Source organism: Candoia aspera, chromosome 8 (assembly GCF_035149785.1).
Source record: "Candoia aspera isolate rCanAsp1 chromosome 8, rCanAsp1.hap2, whole genome shotgun sequence".
NCBI lineage: Eukaryota > Metazoa > Chordata > Lepidosauria > Squamata > Boidae > Candoia > Candoia aspera.
Genome location: NC_086160.1, coordinates 717599 through 740022, shown reverse-complemented (window position 1 = coordinate 740022; position 22424 = coordinate 717599). Strand labels below are relative to the sequence as shown.

At 45.5% G+C, this 22424-nt stretch overlaps 1 protein-coding gene across 2 annotated transcripts in view; it reads right to left on the bottom strand.

The window, feature by feature from the left end:
- Positions 1 to 22424, bottom strand: part of HTT (huntingtin) — a 188566-nt gene that overhangs the window by 66556 nt on the left and 99586 nt on the right. For both annotated transcript variants that reach the window (XM_063310834.1, XM_063310833.1), the window contains 6 exons: positions 19915 to 20056; positions 16498 to 16677; positions 15506 to 15682; positions 14438 to 14514; positions 6327 to 6465; positions 3461 to 3583 (listed from right to left, as the gene is read on the bottom strand). In XM_063310834.1, coding sequence (XP_063166904.1) covers positions 3461 to 3583; positions 6327 to 6465; positions 14438 to 14514; positions 15506 to 15682; positions 16498 to 16677; positions 19915 to 20056 — 838 coding nt within the window. The remainder of the gene's footprint in view (positions 1 to 3460; positions 3584 to 6326; positions 6466 to 14437; positions 14515 to 15505; positions 15683 to 16497; positions 16678 to 19914; positions 20057 to 22424) is intronic.

Sequence of the window (22424 nt, the reverse complement as noted above, 5' to 3'; positions counted from 1 at the left end):
AATGGGCGCACATAGACACCAAGGGAGCAACGCCCAGGGCCATGAGATCAGCTGAGACAGCCCGGTGGACTCCAAAGAAGAAAGACCGATGGTCGCAAGGTGTTGTCGGAGAGTCTGAAAGCGATATCGGCAGATATGTTACCACCAGGAAGGGTTCTCGCTCTGACAGGCTGTCAGCGCTGGAGGACTGGGTGGTTAGCATAGACATCGAGATGGAAATGCTGTCGTAGCACATGGCCACGATGCAAACATCCATAGAGAAGCTACTGCAGAGATTGGAGGGGCCAGAGGCCGGCCAGCAACCAGTGAGCTCCTTGGCAGCTTCAGAGGCAGAAGATGGAGACTGACAGTGGGTCAAGTAATGAGGGGGACGAGCCACCTGTACGCATGCACCCAGAGAGGGAAGCGCACCAACAAGAGAGGCCTCAAGCCTTCAGGAGAGCCAGGGAGCCGACTGGAACCAGGGAAATAAAGATAAGGTTTGACGGCAATCCTACACGACTGGCCTGTTTCCTAACCCACGTTAAGGGGTTCATGGAAGAGTTTGAAGAGTCATTTGCCGATGAGGAAGCGAAGGTGAGATACGTGTCGGCCTATCTGGAAGGGGAAGCAGTGGACTGGCTGGTGGAGATGCACAACGTGGGGGCCCCGGAGCTCACAGACTTTGACGATTTTATGGTGGCCCTGAGGGACCGTTTTGAGGACATCTTATCAAGACTGATGGCGAAAACCAGCCTACAAACAATCAGGCAAGGGACCCGCTCGGTGGCTGAATGCGCATTAGAATTTAAAAGGCTGGTGGGGAGGCTAGTCGATTGGCCAGAGTCGCTGAAGATAGAGTATTTCCAAATGGGGCTAAGACCCGAGATATTAGAAACCTGCCTTAACCAGGGAGACTCCAAAACCCTGAAGGAATGGGTGTACCTAGCCAGATCGGTGGAGAGCACGAAACTCCGTTTGAAGAAGCAGATGCAGTTCCAGGCAAAGAAAACCACCTCGGTGAGTGCCCTGGCAGAGAGGCGAGGCCAGCACAGAGCCGGAGAAGAAAAGGAACAACGTGCCCAAAGAGCGGTAAGGAGGGTCATTGCACTGTGGAATGCCGTCGGATACCCAGCCAGACACCAGATGCGACAAAGAGTCAGCCCAACGACATCGAAGGGGAAAGGAGAAGGGGCGGCCACGAGAGCGGGTGAAGAGCGCAGAGAGGAATTCTTTGAAAGCAGCGGCAGGTCCACAGGGGGGAATTCTTGCTGGTGGGAAACAGCGGCTGCCTGCTCTGAAGGGCCCAAAGAGCAGGCGGTGCATGACGGGCGCAATGATCCTTTGGTAAGTGCTGAATGCCCCGCAATGTTATTACGAGTGTGGGTGCAAGGCGCTGAAATCAAGCACAGAGTGGACCTCCTAGCCATGTTAGATTCTGGATGCACTCGCAATTTGATGCACCTGGCCACAGTGACTGGACTCAGGCTCAGAGTGAAAAGGTTAAAGCAACCGGTGATATTTACTCAACTAGATGGCTCAGAAGCCAGTGGGGGTCCCGTAGAAATTTGTACCAAAGCAGTAAAGCTCAGAATCAGTACCCACAGAGAGACACTGCGGTTTCTGGTTGCCCCTGTAGCGAATCAGTCGATGAGAGAGTACAGAACAAGTGATTGGGCCATTTGGAGACCCAAGAATAAAAGAAATTTGTGATTATTTAGTGAATATTTGCTTTAAAAAGATTTGTATTTTAATAGTTTAGACACTGCCACATTGGTAGAACTTACTGAAAGGTTTAAGAAGAAACCATGTGTAAAATCCTGGCAGCTTTAGGCTGAGCAGAGGGGCAGACATCAAATTTTTGCTACTCTGGTCACCAAGTAATGTAGGGGTGTGAAAAAGTCTATTGTACACTTGTAGGCTTGAATGATGGAATATTTTGCAATAATGTGAAGGCTGATTGTTGAATGCGGTAGATGACGGAAATAAAGCATGTGAGAATAAGTGGAAAAACTTCACAAATGGTTCAGCACTGAGCAGAAAATATGTCAAGAATGTGTGATAAGCCACTGGTTGTTTAATGTTTCTATAATAAATGTAGGCTTGCAGTAACATTCCCAGTATGTTGGTTGGGGTTATAAACGTAGATGAACTTTTTTATGCAGATGATGCCAGGTTGTTAGTTGAGGACCCAAATAATCTGCAGCAATGTGAGGCAGATTATTTGATTACACAAGAAGCGTAGACCTAACCATTATTATATTAAAGACCAAGGTAACCACCCAGAGTCCCTCCCCTGGGGGGGATGGGCAGTGATAAAATTCGATAAATAAATAAATACATACATACACACACACATACATACCAAGGTAGTTGGGCCACTCAAGAAGCATGTGAGTCAGATGACAAAGCCAAGAATAAATGGGTGCTGAATGAACATCCACTGAATATAAAAGTGAGCGACCAGTATGAAAGAAGAACAGTGAGATGGTTTGGTCCCAAAGAATGAATGAATGAAGATCGATTGCAAAGAAATAGATGGAGGAGGAGGAGTGACCATCTCGAGCGGAAAGGAAGGACTGGGAAAGTGGTGGTTGGATGGAGCTGATGAGATCTAATTAACAGTGTTGGTGTGTGTTACTTTCAGCCATGCGCTCCTTTCACTATTCCTATCTCATACCTTTTTCTTTGACTTATTATTTCATGCTCCTTTTCTGCATACTACATGACACTGCTTACCCCAAAAGGGAGTGCAGTCAGAGCAAGTCTGTATGCGAGAAAAATCTGAATGCTGAAGTGAGAGAGCGATGGCGTATAACAAGTAAAAGCGTTCTGATAAAAAACAATTCACAAGCAAGACTTCGTTATCAGTTAGGAAAAAGATTAAGCCATATTACACTTTCATTTTTCCCTCATCAAATATTTCACTTTAAACTACTTCTGGCCACTGGAAAAAATATATTTGCGTAGCAAGAAAATTTAATATGACCTCCATGAATATGATCTCCATGTTAGAAGTCCCCTTCCAGGGGGTAGGAGGGAAATGAATGTTTGTGGTGACCATTTTTGTGTGGAATAATCCCATCCACAGAGAGGTTATTTACTAAAATGTTTTAAATTTAATGTTTTAATGCTTTTACTTCTTTGCATTACTATGTTTTAATGCTGTCTGCATCTCGGTGACAACCATTTTAAGTCTTCTTTAAGCAAAGGGGCTACTTAACAATGAGAAGAATACTTACGACAATGGAGGAAAAGCAAGCCAAGCATGCACTGACAGATATGATTGATTTAGAGTTGTGAAAAAAACTCCTGTTTAAAGTTTGAAGGACATCCACCAACAGATCCAAATTGTTTTCCCGTTTTGTTGTGGCACACTGACTTACTTTGGTAATCGTAATATTTCTAACTGCATAATTAAGTAAGAATCATAAACATTAAGAAAAGCCTTCTTCCCTTCATGTGCCAACATACACATTACCTGGTGCATCATAAAGGGAATCAGTTCTTGTTCAGGAAGCCGACTCATCAGTTCTGCACCTTCTGGCAGAGCGAAAGCAGATTTTGTGTAGCACTGGGAGCTCACGAGTGAACAATACCAGTCCTTTCAGGGAAATGAGTGAGGTTAGTAACACGTTTTTACAATAAAGGTGTGAGAAATGCATTATGTGATTTGCTCCAAATCAACTATTCTGAATCAAACATTTATCCATAATTCTGGTCTAAAATGGTTATTTGTGGAACAAAATATAATTAATTACCAACCAGTCAGCCAGCCAATGACCTTGCACGCCATCTTCCTGTTGCCCACCACACACCAGGTAGGCCTCAGCTGCTAAAAGGGGGCCTAGAAGAATCTTCCGATAAGAATTTTTTTTTCTATTTCAGCATAGATTTATGGGTTAAGCAAACAGGATTTGGATCAACACAGATTGCTGCAAAGTTTCAGAATATATTCACAATTCTAAGAAGCTACTCATTCCCAATTACTTTGCCGCTACTAAGATACAAGGGAAACTTATAGTGCACTACTTTTTCCTCCACGTACTAAGGAACATCAAGCACTGTTAGTATAAACGAATGTTTGGCCTTCATTTGGGACCGTTTCGTTCTGAAGTATCTGCCAACAGGGCCTCCCTGAACCCCAGGGAGGCTCCCTCCCAAAGCCACAGCTCCAGCAACAGCGCCTGGATGATCCCTGCCAGGCTTCAGCCAAACTGCCACTCAAATGAGGCAGCTTCAAAGAAGTGGCTTTAATAAGATTTTAGAAGAGCCCTTAGTAAGAAGACCAGCCAGCTGTAGGATTCAAGCAAGGTCGAGGTTCTCTTTCTCTCACCCTTACGCTGCAGCGGACCGAGACCCTTCTCCTTTCTGGGTTGACATACGGTCTCGGGCCCTGGCCCACTCCAGCCCACAAAATTATCTCTCTCTGAAGCATGGTCAGAAGAATTAAGATGCTGCTGTACAAAGCTTCAACTTCTGTACAACTGTTAATGTTCAGATCAGAAGGCTTACATTTGTTCACAAATTAACAGTAGTACCTGTGTATCTTTAAATCTTTGTTGCGGTCAAAGAGCAATACATAATAAAATTCAATAGTATGAAACAGGTTGCATACATCTAAAAAGAATTAAACGTAAAATTAACTGGGCATATGAATGAGGTCCTTTGATTAAACAGTGCCATCTATCAGGACCCTGGAAGCATGACTTCCTTTAGCGGCGCCCGCCCTCTGGAATGAAGTCCCCGAGATCTGGATGGCCCCCACCCTGCTGTTGTTCAGAAGCGACTTGAAGACCTGGCTCTTCCGCCAGGCCTTTGGCGAGGGAGAGGGAGAGGGAGGCCCCTCGCTTCGGTCCATCTGGTCTGTCATGCTTGCCATCTTATTGTTGTTGTGGTTGTTGCTGTTGTTTTAAATGGGCTATTATTGTATTCTGTTTAGTTGTTGTGAGCTGCCCAGAGCCACTGTGAGACAGGCTGTATACAAATTAGATAAACAAACAAATGCCACGAATATCTAAAAGTAAAAACTGCAAGTAAAATTGACTGGAAGGACTAAGAAATTTGCTTAAACGCTGGGTTATCACTCTGACTGAGTGCCAGCCTAAAAAGGGCAATAGAATAAAACGTGTTCAACAGTTTCAATGCCCCTTTGCTGCCTGAGCCAACCCCAGCCCAAACGCAGCCCCTGCTAAGGCTGCAGCAGGCAGCGTGTCAAACGCAGCCGAGGCGGAGGAGCCCCCTAGACGTGGGGACTGGATTTGGCGCGGACACTAAACAGGTCTCCAGAGGGGGACCGAGCTGCTCGGAAGGGAGTCCCTGGGAAGAGAGGCCGGGTCCACCCGCAGAGCAACACCTTGAACTGGATGCTTAGCATCACTCCTGCACGCTCCTACACGGATGTGCAAAGTCGGGTGAGTGAAAATCCAAGGAGCTCCCATGTTTCACCTATTATTTTGGCCCAGGTCGTCACAAAATCGCCAGTGAGGACCCGGGATGTCAGGCCTGCAGGGGGAAAGTAGATTTTGGCCCAGCCAAGCCCTCACCACGAAGAACTGCCTTTGAGATACATCAGGGGACTGGAAATACGTCCCAGAGCAACTGGGTCTGAACTCTTTCCCAGGGACCAAAGAGCTACAGGGGTCTCACGGGGGGCCAAAGGAGAGCTGTGCTCTAACCCGGAGCGCCGCCAGGATGCACAAAGCCCTTGATCTGAGAAAAATGGTGGCTAGGCTGCTGCTCCTCTCAGGGAGCTTTGGGCATCTTCCCTGGGCGTTCTGCGTGAGGCCATAACATGAAAAACGATGCCTCTCCACAACCAAGGAATCTGCTCGATGGGACAACTACGTAAAGTCCAAACGTGGCTTTGGCATCGTTTCACAAGGACCGTCCCCTTGGTCTTCCTGGAGTTAATTTCCAGAGCTTTGGAAACGCAGGACTTGGCCCAGGCCCTTCTTAGGCCAAGGTCAACTGCAGTCTGGGGGAGGAAGGACCAGCACGTCATCTGCACACCGGAGGACTGGGACGGGCTCCTCCAACAGCTTTGGTGGGTGGGGAGAATGGTTGTTCATTCATCATGATAACTAGTGCATTAAATAGTAGTTAAACAACAATGGGGCAAGAATACAGCCTTCTCTGACTCCTCTGTTAACAGGGATCTCCTTAGTATTGTCCCCTTGGGAACTAATCAGAGTTTTATGGTGGTTTTATTGTAGAGTTTATAGATCATTTGTAACAGCAGTATCGGTCTATTTAAACATGCAGTGATTATTATTGTAATTCAAATTTGTTGCAAATACAATTTTTTTAAAAAACGGGGGGTTAATATGAAACCAATTCAGCCTTACTTTGTCTGGAATTAAAGTTTCCAGAGCAGGATGGTTCCCCCCATCCAGTGGATGTGCAGTAACCAAAGGCAGTGGGCTAATTGTTTCTGGAGCTACGGTCAGACGGAACCGGTCCAAGAGCGAGGAGAGTCTTTGGTGCCTGAAAACAAGAGAAATCCACCAGATCAGAGAGCTCAAGAAAGACAGAACTCTTCTAGCAATAACTTCAGTGGATACCTGTGAATTACAAGAGGAAAAAGATTACATAATAAATTCAGGTCAACATTTTATACACACCCACACACACTTTAAATAAACATGGAATGTATTTTCTACAGTTGGCGGCTCATAAGTAAGGGAACGAATGGCTGACAAGCAGCTGCATGGCCAGGTGTGGCCTGTTTCCTGGGTACCCCATGACCAATCAAGCAGGTAAAAGGCCTGGGGGTGGTTCTGAGTGTTCCATTTGCATTTGGTAGCTGTTCACTGGAACTCCTTCAGCAAAGGATCGTTACCTTGTCGTGGTGCTGGAGCTTGAGCACCTCAATGACGCCATGAGCTAAACCGTGAAGGGCCACCCACGACGGGAAGGTCATGACAGAGAGGTCAGACTAAATGCAATCCCTGGGGAAGGTAATGGCAACCCACCCCAGTATTCTTGCCGTGAAAACTAAATGGATCAGTACAACCAGAGGTATGTCGGTATACCATCGGAAGATGAGACCCCCAGGTCGGAAGATGGTCAAAATGCTACTGGGGAGGAACAGAGGATGAGTTCAACTAGGCCCAGACGTGATGACGCAGCTAGCTCAAAGCCGAAAGGACGGCTAGCGGCTGACGGTGCTGGTGGTGAACGGCGAATCCGATGTTCTAAGGATCAACACACCATTGGAACCTGGAATGTAAGATCTATGAGCCAGGGCAAATTGGATGTGGTTATTGGTGAGATGACAAGATTAAAGATAGACATTCTGGGCGTCAGTGAACTGAAATGGACTGGAATGGGCCACTTCACATCAGATGACCACCAGATCTACTACTGTGGACAAGAGGACCACAGAAGAAATGGAGTAGCCTTCATAATTAATAGTAAAGTGGCTAAAGCAGTGCTTGGATACAACCCAAAAAACGATAGAATGATCTCAATTTGAATTCAGGGCAAGCCATCTAACATCACAGTGATCCAAATATACGCCCCAACCACACATTTTATTTATTTATTAAATTTATATCACCGCCCATCTCCCCCACTGGGGATGCTGAAGAAGCTGAAGTAGAGCAGTTCTATGAGGATCTGCAGCACCTACTGGACAACATGCCTAAAAGAGATGTTATTTTCATCACAGGAGATTAGAATGCTAAGGTGGGCAGTCAAATGACACCTGGAAATACAGTTAAGTATGGCCTGGGAGAACAAAACGAAGCAGGACATAGGCTGATAGAATTTTGCCAAGACAACTCACTCTGCATAACAAACACTCTCTTCCAACAACCTAAGAGATGGCTTTATACATGGACTTCACCAGATGGACAACACCGAAATCAGAGTGATTACATCCTTTGCAGCCAAAGGTGGTGGACATCTATACAGTCGGTAAAAACAAGACCTGGAGCTGACTGTAGTTCTGATCACGAACTTCTTCTTGCACAATTTAGGATCAGACTAAAGACATTAGGGAAGACCCACAGATCAGCTAGATATGAGCTCACTAATATTCCTAAGGAATATGCAGTGGAGGTGAAGAATCGATTTAAGGAACTGGACTTAGTAGATAGGGTCCCAGAAGAACTATAGACAGAAGTTCGCAACATTGTTCAGGTGGCGGCAACAAAATACATCCCAAAGAAAGAGAAAACCAAGAAGGCAAAATGGCTGTCTGCTGAGACACTAGAAGTAGCCCAAGAAAGAAGGAAAGCAAAAGGCAACAGCGATAGGGGGAGATATGCCCAATTAAATGCAAAATTCCAGAGGTTAGCCAGAAGAGATAAGGAATTATTTTTAAACAAGCAATGTGTGGAAGTGGAAGAAGACAATAGAATAGGAAGGACAAGAGACCTCTTCCAGAAAATTAGAAACATTGGAGGTAAATTCCAGGCAAAAATGGGTATGATCAAAAACAAAGATGGCAAGGGCCTAACAGAAGAAGAAGAGATCAAGAAAAGGTGGCAAGAATATATGGAAGACCTATGTAGGAAGGATTACAATATTGGGGATAGCTTTAACAGTGTGGTCAGTGAGCTAGAGCCAGACATCCTGAAGAGTGAGGTTGAATGGGCCTTAAGAAACATTACGAATAACAAGGCAGCAGGAGACGACGGCATCCCAGCTGAACTGTTCAACATCTTGCAAGATGATGCTATCAAGGTAATGCATGCTATATGCCAGCAAATTTGGAAAACACAAGAATGGCCATCAGATTGGAAAAAATCAACTTATATCCCCATACCAAAAAAGGGACACACTAAAGAATGTTCAAACTATCGAACAGTGGCACTCATTTCACATGCCAGTAAGGTAATGCTCAAGATCCTGCAAGGTAGACTTCAGCAATTCATGGAGTGAGAATTGCCAGATGTACAAGCTGGGTTTAGAAAAGGCAGAGGAACTAGGGACCAAATTGCCAATATCCGATGGATAATGGAAAAAGCCAGGGAGTTTCAGAAAAACATCTATTTCTGTTTTATTGACTATTCTAAAGCCTTTGACTGTGTGGACCATAACAAATTGTGGCAAGTTCTTAGTGGTATGGGGATACCAAGTCATCTTGTATGCCTCCTGAAGAATCTGTATGATGACCAAGTAGCAACAGTAAGAACAGACCATGGAACAACGGACTGGTTTAAGATTGGGAAAGGAGTACGGCAGGGCTGTATACTCTCACCCTACCTATTCAACTTGTATGCAGAACACATCATGCGACATGCTGGGCTTGAATCCAAGGCTGGAGTTAAAATTGCTGGAAGAAACATTAACAATCTCAGATATGCAGATGATACCACTCTGATGGCTGAAAGCGAAGAGGAACTGAGGAGCCTTATGATGAAGGTGAAAGAAGAAAGTGCAAAAGCTGGCTTGCAGCTAAACCTCAAAAAAACCAAGATTATGGCAACCAGCTTGATTGATAACTGGCAAATAGAGGGAGAAAATGTAGAAGCAGTGAAAGACTTTGTATTCCTAGGTGCAAAGATTACTGCAGATGCTGACTGCAGTCAGGAAATTAGAAGACGTTTAATCCTTGGGAGAAGAGCAATGACAAATCCCAATAAAATAGTTAAGATCAGAGACATCACAGTGACAACAAAGGTCCGCATAGTTAAAGCAATGGTTTTCCCCATAGTAACATATGGCTGCGAGAGCTGGATCATAAGGAAGGCTGAGAGAAGGAAGATAGATGCTTTGGAACTGTGGCGTTGGAGGAAAATCCTGAGAGTGCCTTGGACTGCAAGAAGATCAAACCAGGAAATGAAGCCAGACTGCTCACTTGAGGGAATGATATTAAAGGCAAAACTGAAATACTTTGGCCACATAATGAGAAGACAGGACACCCTGGAGAAGTTGCTGATGCTAGGGAGAGTGGAAGGCAAAAGGAAGAAGGGCCGACCAAGGGCAAGATGGATGGATGATATTCTAGAGGTGATGGACCCGTCCCTGGGGGAGCTGGGGGTGTTGACGACTGACAGGAAGCTCTGGCGTGGGCTGGTCCATGAAGTCACGAAGAGTCGGAAGCGACTGAACGAATAAACAACAACACTGGAACTCTCAACATGAGGTCCAAAGAGGTGTCCATGCGAGTGAAGGAGGCCATCATTAGGCTGAGAAAACCAACTAAACCCATCAGACATGGGGAGTGGCCAATACAACAGTTTGGAACATCCTGAAAAAGAAGGAATTAACTGGCAAGCGCAGCAACAGCAAAAGGCCTGGGAGTCCACAGAAGACAGCTAAAGTGGATGTCCGCAGAATTCTGCTCATGGTGAAGAGGAACCCTTTCACAACATCTAGCCAGGTCAAGAATGCTGTTGAGGAGGTAGGCACGTCATTGTCAACATCTACAGTCAAGAGACAGCTTTATGAATGTAAATACAGAGGCTTCACAACAAGGTGCAAACCACTGGTAACGCTCAAGGACAGAAAGGCCAGACTAGACTTGGCCAGCAAACACCTAAAAAAGCCTGCCCAGTTCTGGAATAAGATTCTTTGGACTGATGAAACCAAGATTAACTTGCACCAGAATGGTGGGAAGAGAAAGCATGGAGAAGGAAAGGAACAGCTCATGATCCAAAGCATACCACATCTTCTGTCAAACATGGCAGAGGCAGTATCATGGCATGGGCATACATGGCTGCCAATGGAACTGGGTCACTGCTGTTCACTGATGACCTGCCTGCTGATCAAAGCAGCAGGATGAATTCTGAAGTGTACAGGGCTATACTTTCTGCTCAGATTCAGCCACATCCTGCCAAACTGATAGGACGCCGCTTCAAACTGCAGATGGATAATGACCCAAAACGTACAGCAAAAGCTACCCAAAAGTTTCTCAAGGCAAAGAAGTGGGATGTTCTCCAATGGCCAAGTCAGTCACCTGATCTCAACCCAACAGAGCATGCTTTTCACTTAAGTGAAGACAAGGCTGAAGGCAGAAAGACCCACAAACAAGCAGCAGCTGAAGGCAGCTGCAGTAAAGGCCTGGCAAAGCATCTCGAGGGAGGAAACTCAGCACTAGGCCATGTCCATGGGTTCCAGACTTCAGGCAGTCATTGACTGCAAAGGATTTTCATCCAGGTGTTAAAGGTGATCCTTACGTTTGTAATGATGTTGGTTTGTTCCATTACTTATGAGCCACCAATGATGGGGGTGTAAATACTAGATCAACAAATACTGAGAATGAAAATATTTTCCATCCCAAAAATATGCTTTCATTTCCCAACACTTTGCTATAATAAATCTGGATGCCACCCTCCCCATCCCCCAAAATAGTCTTATTCCGTGTACAATAATGTCACAGTAGACACTACTAATAAAGACTGTGGAGTAACATTTTCTAATTTCTTCAAAACTTTCAATCAAAAGAATTAAACGGACACTGCTATCATGAATGGTAGCATGTATCAATCAATCACTTCTTGGCCACTTGGCCAAGATCATGTCGTCTAGTATCTTATCAATTTGATAATAATTCTTCCAACACAATCTAAACAATTTCAGTTGATACAAGTAAGGTAGACCTTTATTACAGTCTTTAACCAACATGTGACAATTGATATAATGCAACAGTAAATGGTTCCATTTATGGATTATTTTTATAGTCAGTTCTTTATATTCTGCTAAATTGAAGAGAAATCGCTACCATAAAGAAGTCCAAATTGACTTACTAAATTTAAATTTATTCCCCTCTTTCTTTACAGTCAAAGGTAAAGGTAAAGGTAAAGGTAAAGGTTTCCCTTGACGTAAAGTCCAGTTGTGTCCGAATCTAGGGGGCGGTGCCCATCTCCGTTTCTAAGCCTTAGAGCCGGTGTTGTCCGTAGTCACGTCCGGGTCATGTGGCCAGCATGACTCACGGAACGCCGTTACAGTCAAAAGAAGGACATAATATTCTGGATGTAAAAGAGTTATGCAATATGGAATAATTTCTTTGGGTTTTAAATTTGAAAGCATTCTTCAAATACTTTTAATGTACTTATTTAGTAAAAGCACATACTTAAAAAGAAATGAGGCTGTGCTTCAGTGAAACCATGATGAAGGTTGTACGGTAACAATCCTTCTGCAAGATATATTCTGCAGAGAGAATTTTCTCATCAATAATCTAGCCTTTAATCTTTTAAACTTTTCTGTCTTCCCATTCTTTATACCTATCATACTTATCCATTTATTTGAAACTGGACAATCAATAAATAAGGAAGAGGGAAGAAAAAGGGAGTGCCATTACTGTATAGTGCAATATTAATTCAGCTTGTATCCCTGAACTGTGAAATGTTTTCAGTTTAGGATTCCTAAGATTCTATCATGTTTCTGGTCACAGAGTAGAATTTGTCTGATCCTAAGATGTTTTAATTAGGAATAAATGAAAATGAACATAATCGTAATGTTGGACAAATCCATATTTTCCTAAGACTGTCTAGCAGCTGTGAGGAAAAGATGCAGCTGATTGAAAGTTTTCCACAGGAACCTACACATTTTGCCATCTGAATCATATTTTGCCCTTTTTTGAACCTGGATCCAAATCACTGCCAATTCTTTGTAATAGTTACTACTTAATCTCTAACGGCAACTTGGGAGTAGCTTCTCAAAGACATTTTTGTAACTTCCTCAGTTCTAATTACCATAGCAGATTAAAGTTTTGGTCTTGCACAGGCAGCCTTCCTGGGCCTGGAGAGCATCCACACGGGTGACCTCCAGAGCTTCCCAGCCAGCACAGCCACTGCTAAGGACCTCAGAGGTGCCCAGGCTGGGAGCAGCCCTGCTACTAAAGAACATTTATTTGATTCAGTTTGAAAAGTGGTTGTATTTCTGTTTGGGTTTTGAAGAAAACAACACAAACAGGTTTATTACATGATTTTTCATATTAAGACACTGCATTCCTTCCAGTATTCTACGTGAATACATTTCGAATGAAATTCAACCAAGGGAGAACAAGCATCTTTGTTTGGTGACCCTATTCAGTTGAAGATAATCCATGTCTGGTCTACTGATGGCAACTACTGGTTGTTGCAGGCCCACTTTTAATAAGTTTACAGTCTGTTCTACCAGCTTGAAAGCATTCAAAGACAGCAAAGTGAGAGGAATTTTCATTTGTTTAGCCCAGCGCATCACATCAAGTACGCTTCCACCTAAGTCAATGTTCTCTCTTTCAGGGACAAATCCGGAGTGGGACTGTTGGGAAGGCACCCGGCATTCCCAGCCGGGGAACCTCTAAAGCATCTTCCCAGGCGTGATGCGTTCCTGCTCCTGCAGGGAGGAAGAGAGTCCCCTCAGCCCTTCCCTAACCCGGTGAAAGAAGCCCTTCTCTTGAAAAAATCGAAGCAGCAACCATTCTGGGAGGAGCAAGTAAGTAAGTAAGTAAGTAAGTAAGTAAAACAAACATCTGCTTTAAGGTTGATTTATCTCCTACGGAATAAAGCTCAGGGTTCGTGGGGAGCATGATGGGGCTCGGGGAAGGGCCAAGGGCAGGGGGAAAGGGTTCACTCAAACACGGCCGATCTTCTGCCATGGAAGCTTTCCTTCTGGGCCTCCAAGGTTTTTTCAAAACGGATTCCGTGGTCTGAAGATGTTTGAGGCTAAGTACCAGAGTGCGAAGTTTGATTTGTCTCTCTGTGCTTGACTGTCTCCGGCACTTATACACCATCTCAGAAAAAGGTTCGTTGTTGTGCAACTTAGAGCCTCCGTTAGCAGTTTCCTCTAAAATTAGAAGCAGATCCTTCCGTCTTGTGATTCGCCAAAGCTCATGCCCTCCTGTACAGCTTTCTATCCCTTAAAGAGGCCACCTGTGATTTTAGCAGCACCGAACTTTTGATTCCTTCAGCCTTGATTGTGTTATGTTTAATGAAGCAAAGCAACGAAAGGCTAAGCGGAGTCCCGGCTGCTCTCTGAGCCTGGTTGTTTCCTTGCAGACGTTTCCTTGCCAGACTAGGCAACATCTTTGGTGCGCCTTCTCTTTGACTGGAAAGACAAGGTCCCTGTTACCTGTGAGACTGAGCCATACCTGGGAGTGGGGCGAGTTCTTTGGTTATGACCCTCAGGTTACAGGCAGTACAGAATTTATGTCCACCAGCTTTATTTTTTGTTCCTGGCCAGTAAAGTTCTCTGAATAGGCAGGACTAACCGATTTACTCTTAACAATGACTATACGATGCCACCTTCTGTACCCTGGTAACTTGGAAGCACGGGCACAGGCAGGATTGCAGTGGCTGACACTGACCCCTGGCCCATTTCAACGATGAGAGGGGGACAGCATCAACTGTAGGAGCAAAAAGTTGGCTGGCCCAGAATCATTAAGAGTTGAGGAAGAACTTCTGTAATTGTATTTCTCTTAGAGAAGGAAATTAAATGTGATTCATTTTCAGAGGGCGTAAGGGCTTTAAAAATATCTGGTCACCTTCCATGCTGCAAAAGTGTAGGATCCGTCATGCCTTACCTGTGGGCCAATCCACTGTTCTGAAGATATTCCTGAATTCGGTCAAGTTCTTCCACTGGTAACTGAGCAGTGCTATTCTACATAGAAACGAGAAAGGCAACGTACTTGCACCAGTCTTGAGAATGAAAAGTTAAAGTTGCTAATGCTGGACTTAAAATAAACTTAAATCCAAAGAACTGAATTAAAGCAACTGTCCTAACAGTCAGGAATCATGCTGAGACGAGGAATAGGTCTCTAGTGTTTATTACTGCTACGTAAGGCAGAAAATCCTAACAAACTGAAGAAGCGTGGGAAAAACCCAGATAAACCCCAAAAGTTAAGGCGGGTCTGATCTGTGTCTCTTTGAATGGCTGCTTAATTCCTCAGTACTACGCATGTGTTTTCCCCCCTGGATAGAGGCCCCCTCCCGCTCACCATCAGTACTCATGACAGCAAGTGACTTTAAACTTGTTTCTGACCTTAGTCTAGGTTAAAAAATTAAACATATACAGTATTTTACGGATTAATTTATGGAATCATATAATTGTAGGACTGCAAAGGGGCAATCATGCCACTGAATCCAAGTCTTCCCCCCACCCGACTCAGAAACCCCGCAGAAGGGCTGTTCAGCCTCCCCCTGAAGGCAGCCAGAAAGAGGGCTCAGTTCCACTGTCCGCTTGCCCTTATGGGGGGCAACCTTCTCCTCCTTTGCAACTGAATCCGTCTCCCTGTCACTCAGATCCAACCCGCTTTGGTCTACAGGGACCGGAGAGGTGTTCTCGGTGCCCCACAGTTGTCTGTTCTCAGGACTAAACAGGCTCCGTTTCCTCACCTGGCTTCATTTTCCCCAAAGTCACCAGGGCCATCTTTGTGCCTCTCCCAGCTTCTCTGGCTGCTTCTTCTGAGTGCCCACCCTCCTAAGACTTGCCAACGTTCACCAGCACAGCATTAAATAACTGAAGCCCAAAGTCCCCCAGGGAGCTGTCAGGGCTCAGGGGAGACTAAAACCTGGGCTTCTCTGTGGCCAGTCCAGCACTAGCCCAGACTGGCACATGGCAGCCGTTCTAGGAGCATGACGCCACGGGGTACCTGCACAGTGGCAGCTAGAAGCATTTCCACGCGACGGCAAGCCAGTGTGTCGACCATGTGAGCCAGGACACGGAAGGGAGTAGCTAACAGCTTGTCCACGTAGAAGATCAGCACAGCACCCGACTGGCTCAGATGAATCCCCTCCAAACACTGCAGGGTCTTCTTGACCGCAGTCGGCTAAGCAGGGAGGAAACACGTTTAGAGGCCTTGTTTTCCAGACCAAACAAGGTAAAAGCATCTCCACACAACTATTTCCTTTTTTAAATAAACATTGGTTTCTGCCGTCTACTCATGAGTAGCAGCTGTCTGGAAAGTGTATGGATGATCTCACGGTCTCTCCTTCCTCCAGAGATTTCGGCGGCTTGGATCCAGTATCCAGCTGCTGATTCAGTCGTAATGTCATCCCCGCTGCTGTCCGGGGGTGTCTGTTCACCATGTCCTCACCGGAAGTGGCCCAACCCCACCCAATTTGGATGTTCAAGCATCCTTCACCAACTTCCGCTCGTTCTGAGCTTCAGCTTTCTTGACACAACAGCTAGAGTTCTACTGCATTTTCCTCTTCTTCTTCCTACCTCCTATAAACGTTATTATAGTGACACTATTCTATAATGCCCATTTTATAGAATCAGAACTAAACTTAGCCTTCTTCATTTGTGGGACAGTGATATTATGGTTGATTTTTAAAGAGAACAGTGCTTATGCCATAAAGAATTCACAAATAAATTACCGTAAACATCAAAGTAATAATTAAGACTTCAATAATTAAGAATCTTGCAAACTAACCCTAATTTATGACAGTGAAAAGAGCTTTACAAATGAATGCCAACTCATCTGTAATGGCTGGATGATCTCCGGGCATATCTGCTGCTTCAGTATCCTCAATATTTGAACTATGTTATTATCTTTAAGTATCAATATCTTATTTCTGCTGCAGGTAAACAACATGTGTTGTGTAAGAGTAGAAAATAATTTTTACACTCCAAAGAACTTACAGATGTGAAGTTCTCACATCGTGACTGAATAGCCTGGATGAAAAGTCCACTTGCAGCTGAATTTCTGTGAATGGCACTTATGAAGTCTTGGACAGGGGGTTCATGAGACAGACTAATAAGTTCTTGAACATGATTCACAGTCAGCCAGGTTAAGTGCTCTGAGTCATGCAGGTTTTGGCACTATTAAAAGAAAGAAAATTGATTCACGTGACCAGCAGAAACAGTAGGGATGTCGTGGAAGGCTTTATAAACATATATGGAGTCTCAGAGTCTCTTTCTCATGCTTCTTTCCCACACCTGGATGAAGGCATTTTTTCTGTAATAGTCATCCTCCCTGCTGGACATCCCACCCTTTCTTGCTGCTAGTCCCATCCTTATTTCTGAAGGAAAAAACCACCATTAGGAGTCCGTTCTTATAGGCTGGGTCAATACAGAGCCCAGAGTCCACATTTCCTTTTCATTAGCACACTGGTCCTGCAGCTAGAACCAAGATGAAATGACTGAGGCATGGCAAACTTCACATGATGAATAGCTCTGAATTTCTGGAGCCTATGCGTAGTATCAGTGATTTTCATATTATACTGATCCTGATTCCCAAACATAGGTTTTCTAATCTTCTCAAGAAGAAACACAGAAACAAGCGTGGATCCAAATTCAGTCACTTCCCCGACCTCCCAGGGTCAGTCCTGTGCTGCGAGGGGTCCTCCTGTGAGGATCAGGGGCAGCTGTGGCCAGGAGGGCCTTTACAAAGGCTCATTTTGTGCTCCAATTGTGCCCTTGCCTCAAGTGGGAGGCCCATCAAACAGTACTCACACTCTGGTCACCTCAGGGCTGGATTACTGCAATGCATTCAACAGGGGCTGCTCTTGAAGACCATCTGGAAGCTGCAGCTGGCACGAAATGCAGTGGCACAAGCAGTACTGGACCTGTCGCAGTATCACCACTGCTATGCAAGCTGCACTGGTTGCAAGTCGCCTCCCAGGTGCCGTTCCAGATGCTGGCTGTTATCTACAAAGCCCTTTATGAGAAAGGGCCTGGGTATCTGAGGGACGGCCCATCTCCAATTGTTTCTGCCCACCCAGCACATTTGCACAGTGCGGGTATGCTCCAGGTCCCCTCTATTAAACATCACCACCTAGTGTGAGCGAGGCAGCATGGTTTCTGTCACAGCCCCCACCCTCTGGAACAGCCTCCCCACAGAGATACAGATGGCACCCTCTCTCCTGGGGTTCCAACTTTAAAAAACTAACTTTAGGAATAGGGTTCCTATAAAGGAAGATATTAAAAACCCATTTGGAAAGAATTCCTAAGAGGGGGGGAAAATGGTAAGGTCATCAAAAGAAACCAACATAATTACACAAAACCAAAGTGAGTATCTGAAAACAAAATAGGACACATACAGGAAGAAAAGAGCAACTGAGAAAGAGTATAACAAAGGTGGTCCAGAAGTGTGGAGTTGATGCAAGAAGATGAAGCTCAGAATGAGCTGAAATTGGCAAAGGATGCTAAGAACCACAAAAAGATCCTTCAGGTATGTTCAGAACAAATGAGAGAGACAATGTTGACAGCAAAATACTACCAGGAAACAGATCTACTAAAGGCCTGGTTGAGGATATTCTAGTGCAGTTCTCAGAATAATCGACCTGAAAACCATGCAGGATTGGAAACACAGTCAGACCTCCCTCCACGGATCTATTCAAGCAGAGGCTGGGCAGCCCTCTCTCAAGGGTGGAGCAGAAATGGGCCGTCTCAGCAACAGTTGGCCCTGGTAGCACCACTCTAGGTACAAGATTGGTTCTACCATCTCTGGCAGCGATGCTGCAGGAGACAAAGTTGCCCAGTGGCAGAGAGGCTGACTGACCTCTTAGGTGGAAGAAGGCAGGATGAACGATAATGCTAATCCATCTGATGATGTGATGCTGGTAAATGCTGTGGACTGATCTCAGAAGTATGAGTGGTCCTCCAGAACCAAATGTAGTGCCAAGGCAAGAAGGCAGCCTTTCTCAATAAATAATGGAGAGGGAGGAGGGTAATAACAATAATCTTCAAGAGGTGTAGCAGAAAAGCAAACCCTTGGGGGAAAAAAAAAGAAATGTGTTTTCATCATACGTTTGCAGCATCAAGATGAGCAGCAATGTCTCAGGTGATGGGTGGCTGACACCGAAGTGACTTCTCTGGTATTTCAGTCTCTCTGGAGGATCTCATGCCCAGCTCCTTCTGCCTCCCCTCCAGGTTTGGGACCAGGTAAACACACAGTGATGGTGGAAGAGAAACCAAGTATTACACCCAGCAACTGGAGGGAAGGGAGGTACCAAAACTGAGGTATCAAAACAGCCCCAACAGCACTCTTGCTAAGGCTGGAGGAACCAATGGAGTTAAAGGAAATAAGCTGTGGCTTTTATCCTTCTGCCATTTTCTTGAGCTGAGTGTTGAGTGCAGAAAAACAGAGATATCTGAGATGTCTGCCTTGATGCTTAAATTTCAAAAGAACGGTCAGAGGAAAAGGATTGCCAAAGAGGCATCAGATTCATCTGCAGAGAGAGAAGCGTCTGCTGCCAGGGCAACCCAAACCATATTTGGAGAAGAAAGATTTCCCAATCCCTTTTGAACAATGAAGGCCAGTCTGTTCCTGAACATGCAACCTCAGTGCACAAAAGATAGCTCAGATGCACCCAAGGAAGTTTCACTGCTGAATCTTCTGCTGAAGGAGCAAGTGCCCCTAAGAAAATTTGTAAACAGATGACGGTCAGGAGTGAGTGTACATGAGTTGGCATGAGAGAATGGTCACTTGAAATATGTGAATGTATGGCCTATATTTATAAAATTGGCCCTTCAAGATCAGATATCAAGAGGAAGGGAAATGCTCAATGTAATTCCAAGAGATGAAAGAAGCAAAACTGTTAAGAAACACAATAAACAACAATTAAAAGTTATCAGTAAAGAAAATAGTTGACCAAAGCAAGAGAAGAAGTTCAGTAGAACAATGTCAGCCATGTTGTTGCTGTAGCACTGAAGAAGTGTGAAGTGGGGGCATCAGCTGGAGCTTCACCACTGGAACACACATACCAAAAATGGAGGGACTCTCCCCAAGTAGCTTAGCTCTAGATTGGCTCTCCTCCCCTAGTGTCTCCAGATGGGTGGACTTCAGCTTCCAGAATTCCCTAGCTACCTCGGCCATTGTAGGAATTGAAGTCTATCCATCCGGGGAGCTCTAGACTGTTCCAAATGAAGTACACTGGAGCCACAAGGACTGTACAGAAAGGAAAAGAATGCTCACTTGATTAGATCTTAAACCAGCAATGGCAGTCTGGGTTATTTTTTGCACAAAAAAGAAAAGGATGAGGAAAAAATACACTTAAAGATGAGTCATTAAAGAAAACAGAAACATGGCCATCATTAGCAGTAATCAGAGCTTACCACGTAATCGCAAAAAAGGATGAGTGACCCTCTCCGCACTATCTCTCGGTTACAGATGCTAAGTTTGGAGCCACAGTCTTCTTCATGGGGGCCTCCACTTGGTTGAGGGCTGAGCAATTTGGCACTCGAAAGACTCTGCCTTCTGGAAGAGAAGGAATGTTTTTAACTGCAAACTCCAGGCCTGGATTTCTAAAAACAACAAGCATTTTTTCTTCTGCTGGGAACAATAATTAAAATTAATTTCTCATTTTTTTAAGTATGACACTGGATGCTTAAAGTGGAGGAAACACACATTCCAGAAATATGTCTCTTTCCTGTCATGAGTGACAGCCACTGGTAAGAGTTGTGGCACACAACCTGCTCAAGATTAGAATATATACTGAAGCAATATTTGAGCCGATATCACAATACATAGTCCAATCAAAGCACGTGATCAAATAGAACCAAGAAAAAATAGTTAGCGTTCCCCATATGTTTACCCTGAGGCTGCCTAGATGTTCTGAGAGTTTAAGCAATGCATATATTCTTTAATTGTCTGAGCTTGAATTGGAAATGCTAATAGTACGTGAGAGCGAGGAGGGAACCCTGATTATGCTGTGTGAGTAAGGCCAGGAGCTTCCATATTCAAAGATCTCCTGGGCAGCAAGTTCCCTGCTCCAGGGTGCTCGACCAATACAGGAACATCCTCAGAAGTCATGAAGGGGGTTTGCGCAAGCAGCACGACGTAGGACTGAAGCCGTCCTAGCTGTGGGTTTCAGTAAGGTAAAGGTTTCCCTTGACGTAAAGTCCAGTCGTGTCCGACTCTAGGGGGCGGTGCTCATCTCCGTTTCTAAGCCTTAGAGCCGGCGTCCGTAGACACTTCCAGGTCATGTGGCCGGCATGACTACACGGAATGCTGTTACCTTCCCGCCGAAGCGGTACCTATTGATCTACTCACATTTGCATATTTTCGAACTGCTAGGTGAGCAGAAGCTGGGATGAGCAACGGGAGCTCACCCCGCCGCGCAGTTTCGAACTGCCGACCTTCCGATCGGCAGCTCAGCGGTTTAACCCGCAGCGCCACCGCGTCCCTTTTGTGGGTTTCAGTACTGCGACTTTAATTGCCTGGGCGGCAGCAGTGGTACCAGAAATCGGCATTAGCAAGAACAGACAGAATCCAAGGAGTGAAGCACACGCAGAGAACTAAGGAAGAAGTAGGGAGCAGGATCGGCCAGGACAAAGCAGCCGGCTGGCAAGAGGCTGTTCTGGCAGCCGGGAACAGAGCGGGAGGAAGACTGGCTTGCCTACGCTTAGCTGATGGCACCAGCACAGCCCAGGCGCCAGCTCCTCTGGGCCTGGCAGGTGCCCTGCACCCACAGCACCGAGAAGAGCACTCCCCCTCTTCCACACATGGATGAGACTAGCCCGGGCCAGCCCCGGGGTTTCTGAAGCGCCACATCTTCTGAAGAGGAGTCCTCCGCAGGAAGGTGAGGCTGTGCCCAGACCCTCCCTGGAGGGCCTCCTGACCTCCACCAGCACGGTGGCTGGCTAGCTCAGACGCTTCTGCTGTTCTGGTCTATACGGGAGTTTATAGACAAGTTTTTGTCTATAAACTCCCGTAACACCTCCTGCTCCTTCAACGACATGGAATACAGTTTTGGTTTGGGAAGCTTCGCCCCCAGTTCAATTTCAATAGCACAGTCTGTTCTACAATGGGGTGGTAATTGACCACATTCTGCTTCCCCAAACACCTCCCTTAAATCCCAGTATGTTGGGGGATCAAATCCTCCTCAGAGGTATTGGTTATCCCCTCTTCAACAGATACTGCTGCCAGCATTTTGATCGTTTTTCTCTCTCCTTCTCCCTGGGAACCTGAATATACTCCATCCTTAAATTGTATTCGCTCAGTCACCCAGTCCACTTGAGGGTTATTTGCCCTCAACCAAGGCAGTCCCAAAATCAGCGAATGATTGGCTATGGAAGCCACTATACATTTTAAAGTTTCTTTGTGGGTGCCCACTTTCATTCTCACCTCCTCAGTGCAGAACGTCACTGGGCCCCCCATGGCTTCTGATCCAACCAGTTGGGTAAATACAATGGGTTCTTTTAGTCTCTGCACTTTCAACCCCAAGCCATTCACTATTGCTGGGTGAATTAAACATTTAGCACACCCTGAGTCCAATAGAGCAATTAGATCAGCTCTTTTCTCCCTACCCAAAGTCTGCATCTGCACCCCCACCATCACCATGGGACCATCTCCACTCACCACCAAATCCTTGCGCCCTTTCCACTCAGCCTGCCTGTCAGCACCCTTTAAGGCAGGCTTTGCTCGTTTCCCGCCAGTGACTGGGGTTCATCTCAAGAATCCACATCTGGGGAGTCAGGGTCTACAACAAGCTGCACATGTTCACCAGCCACTGCCACCTTGCTTTTGGTGGCTAGATGTTTGGTGGGCTTGGGCTTCAGCTTTGGGGGAGGGGCCTGTCACGTTCACTGATTCAATGTAGTTTATACATCGTAACGTTTCACAT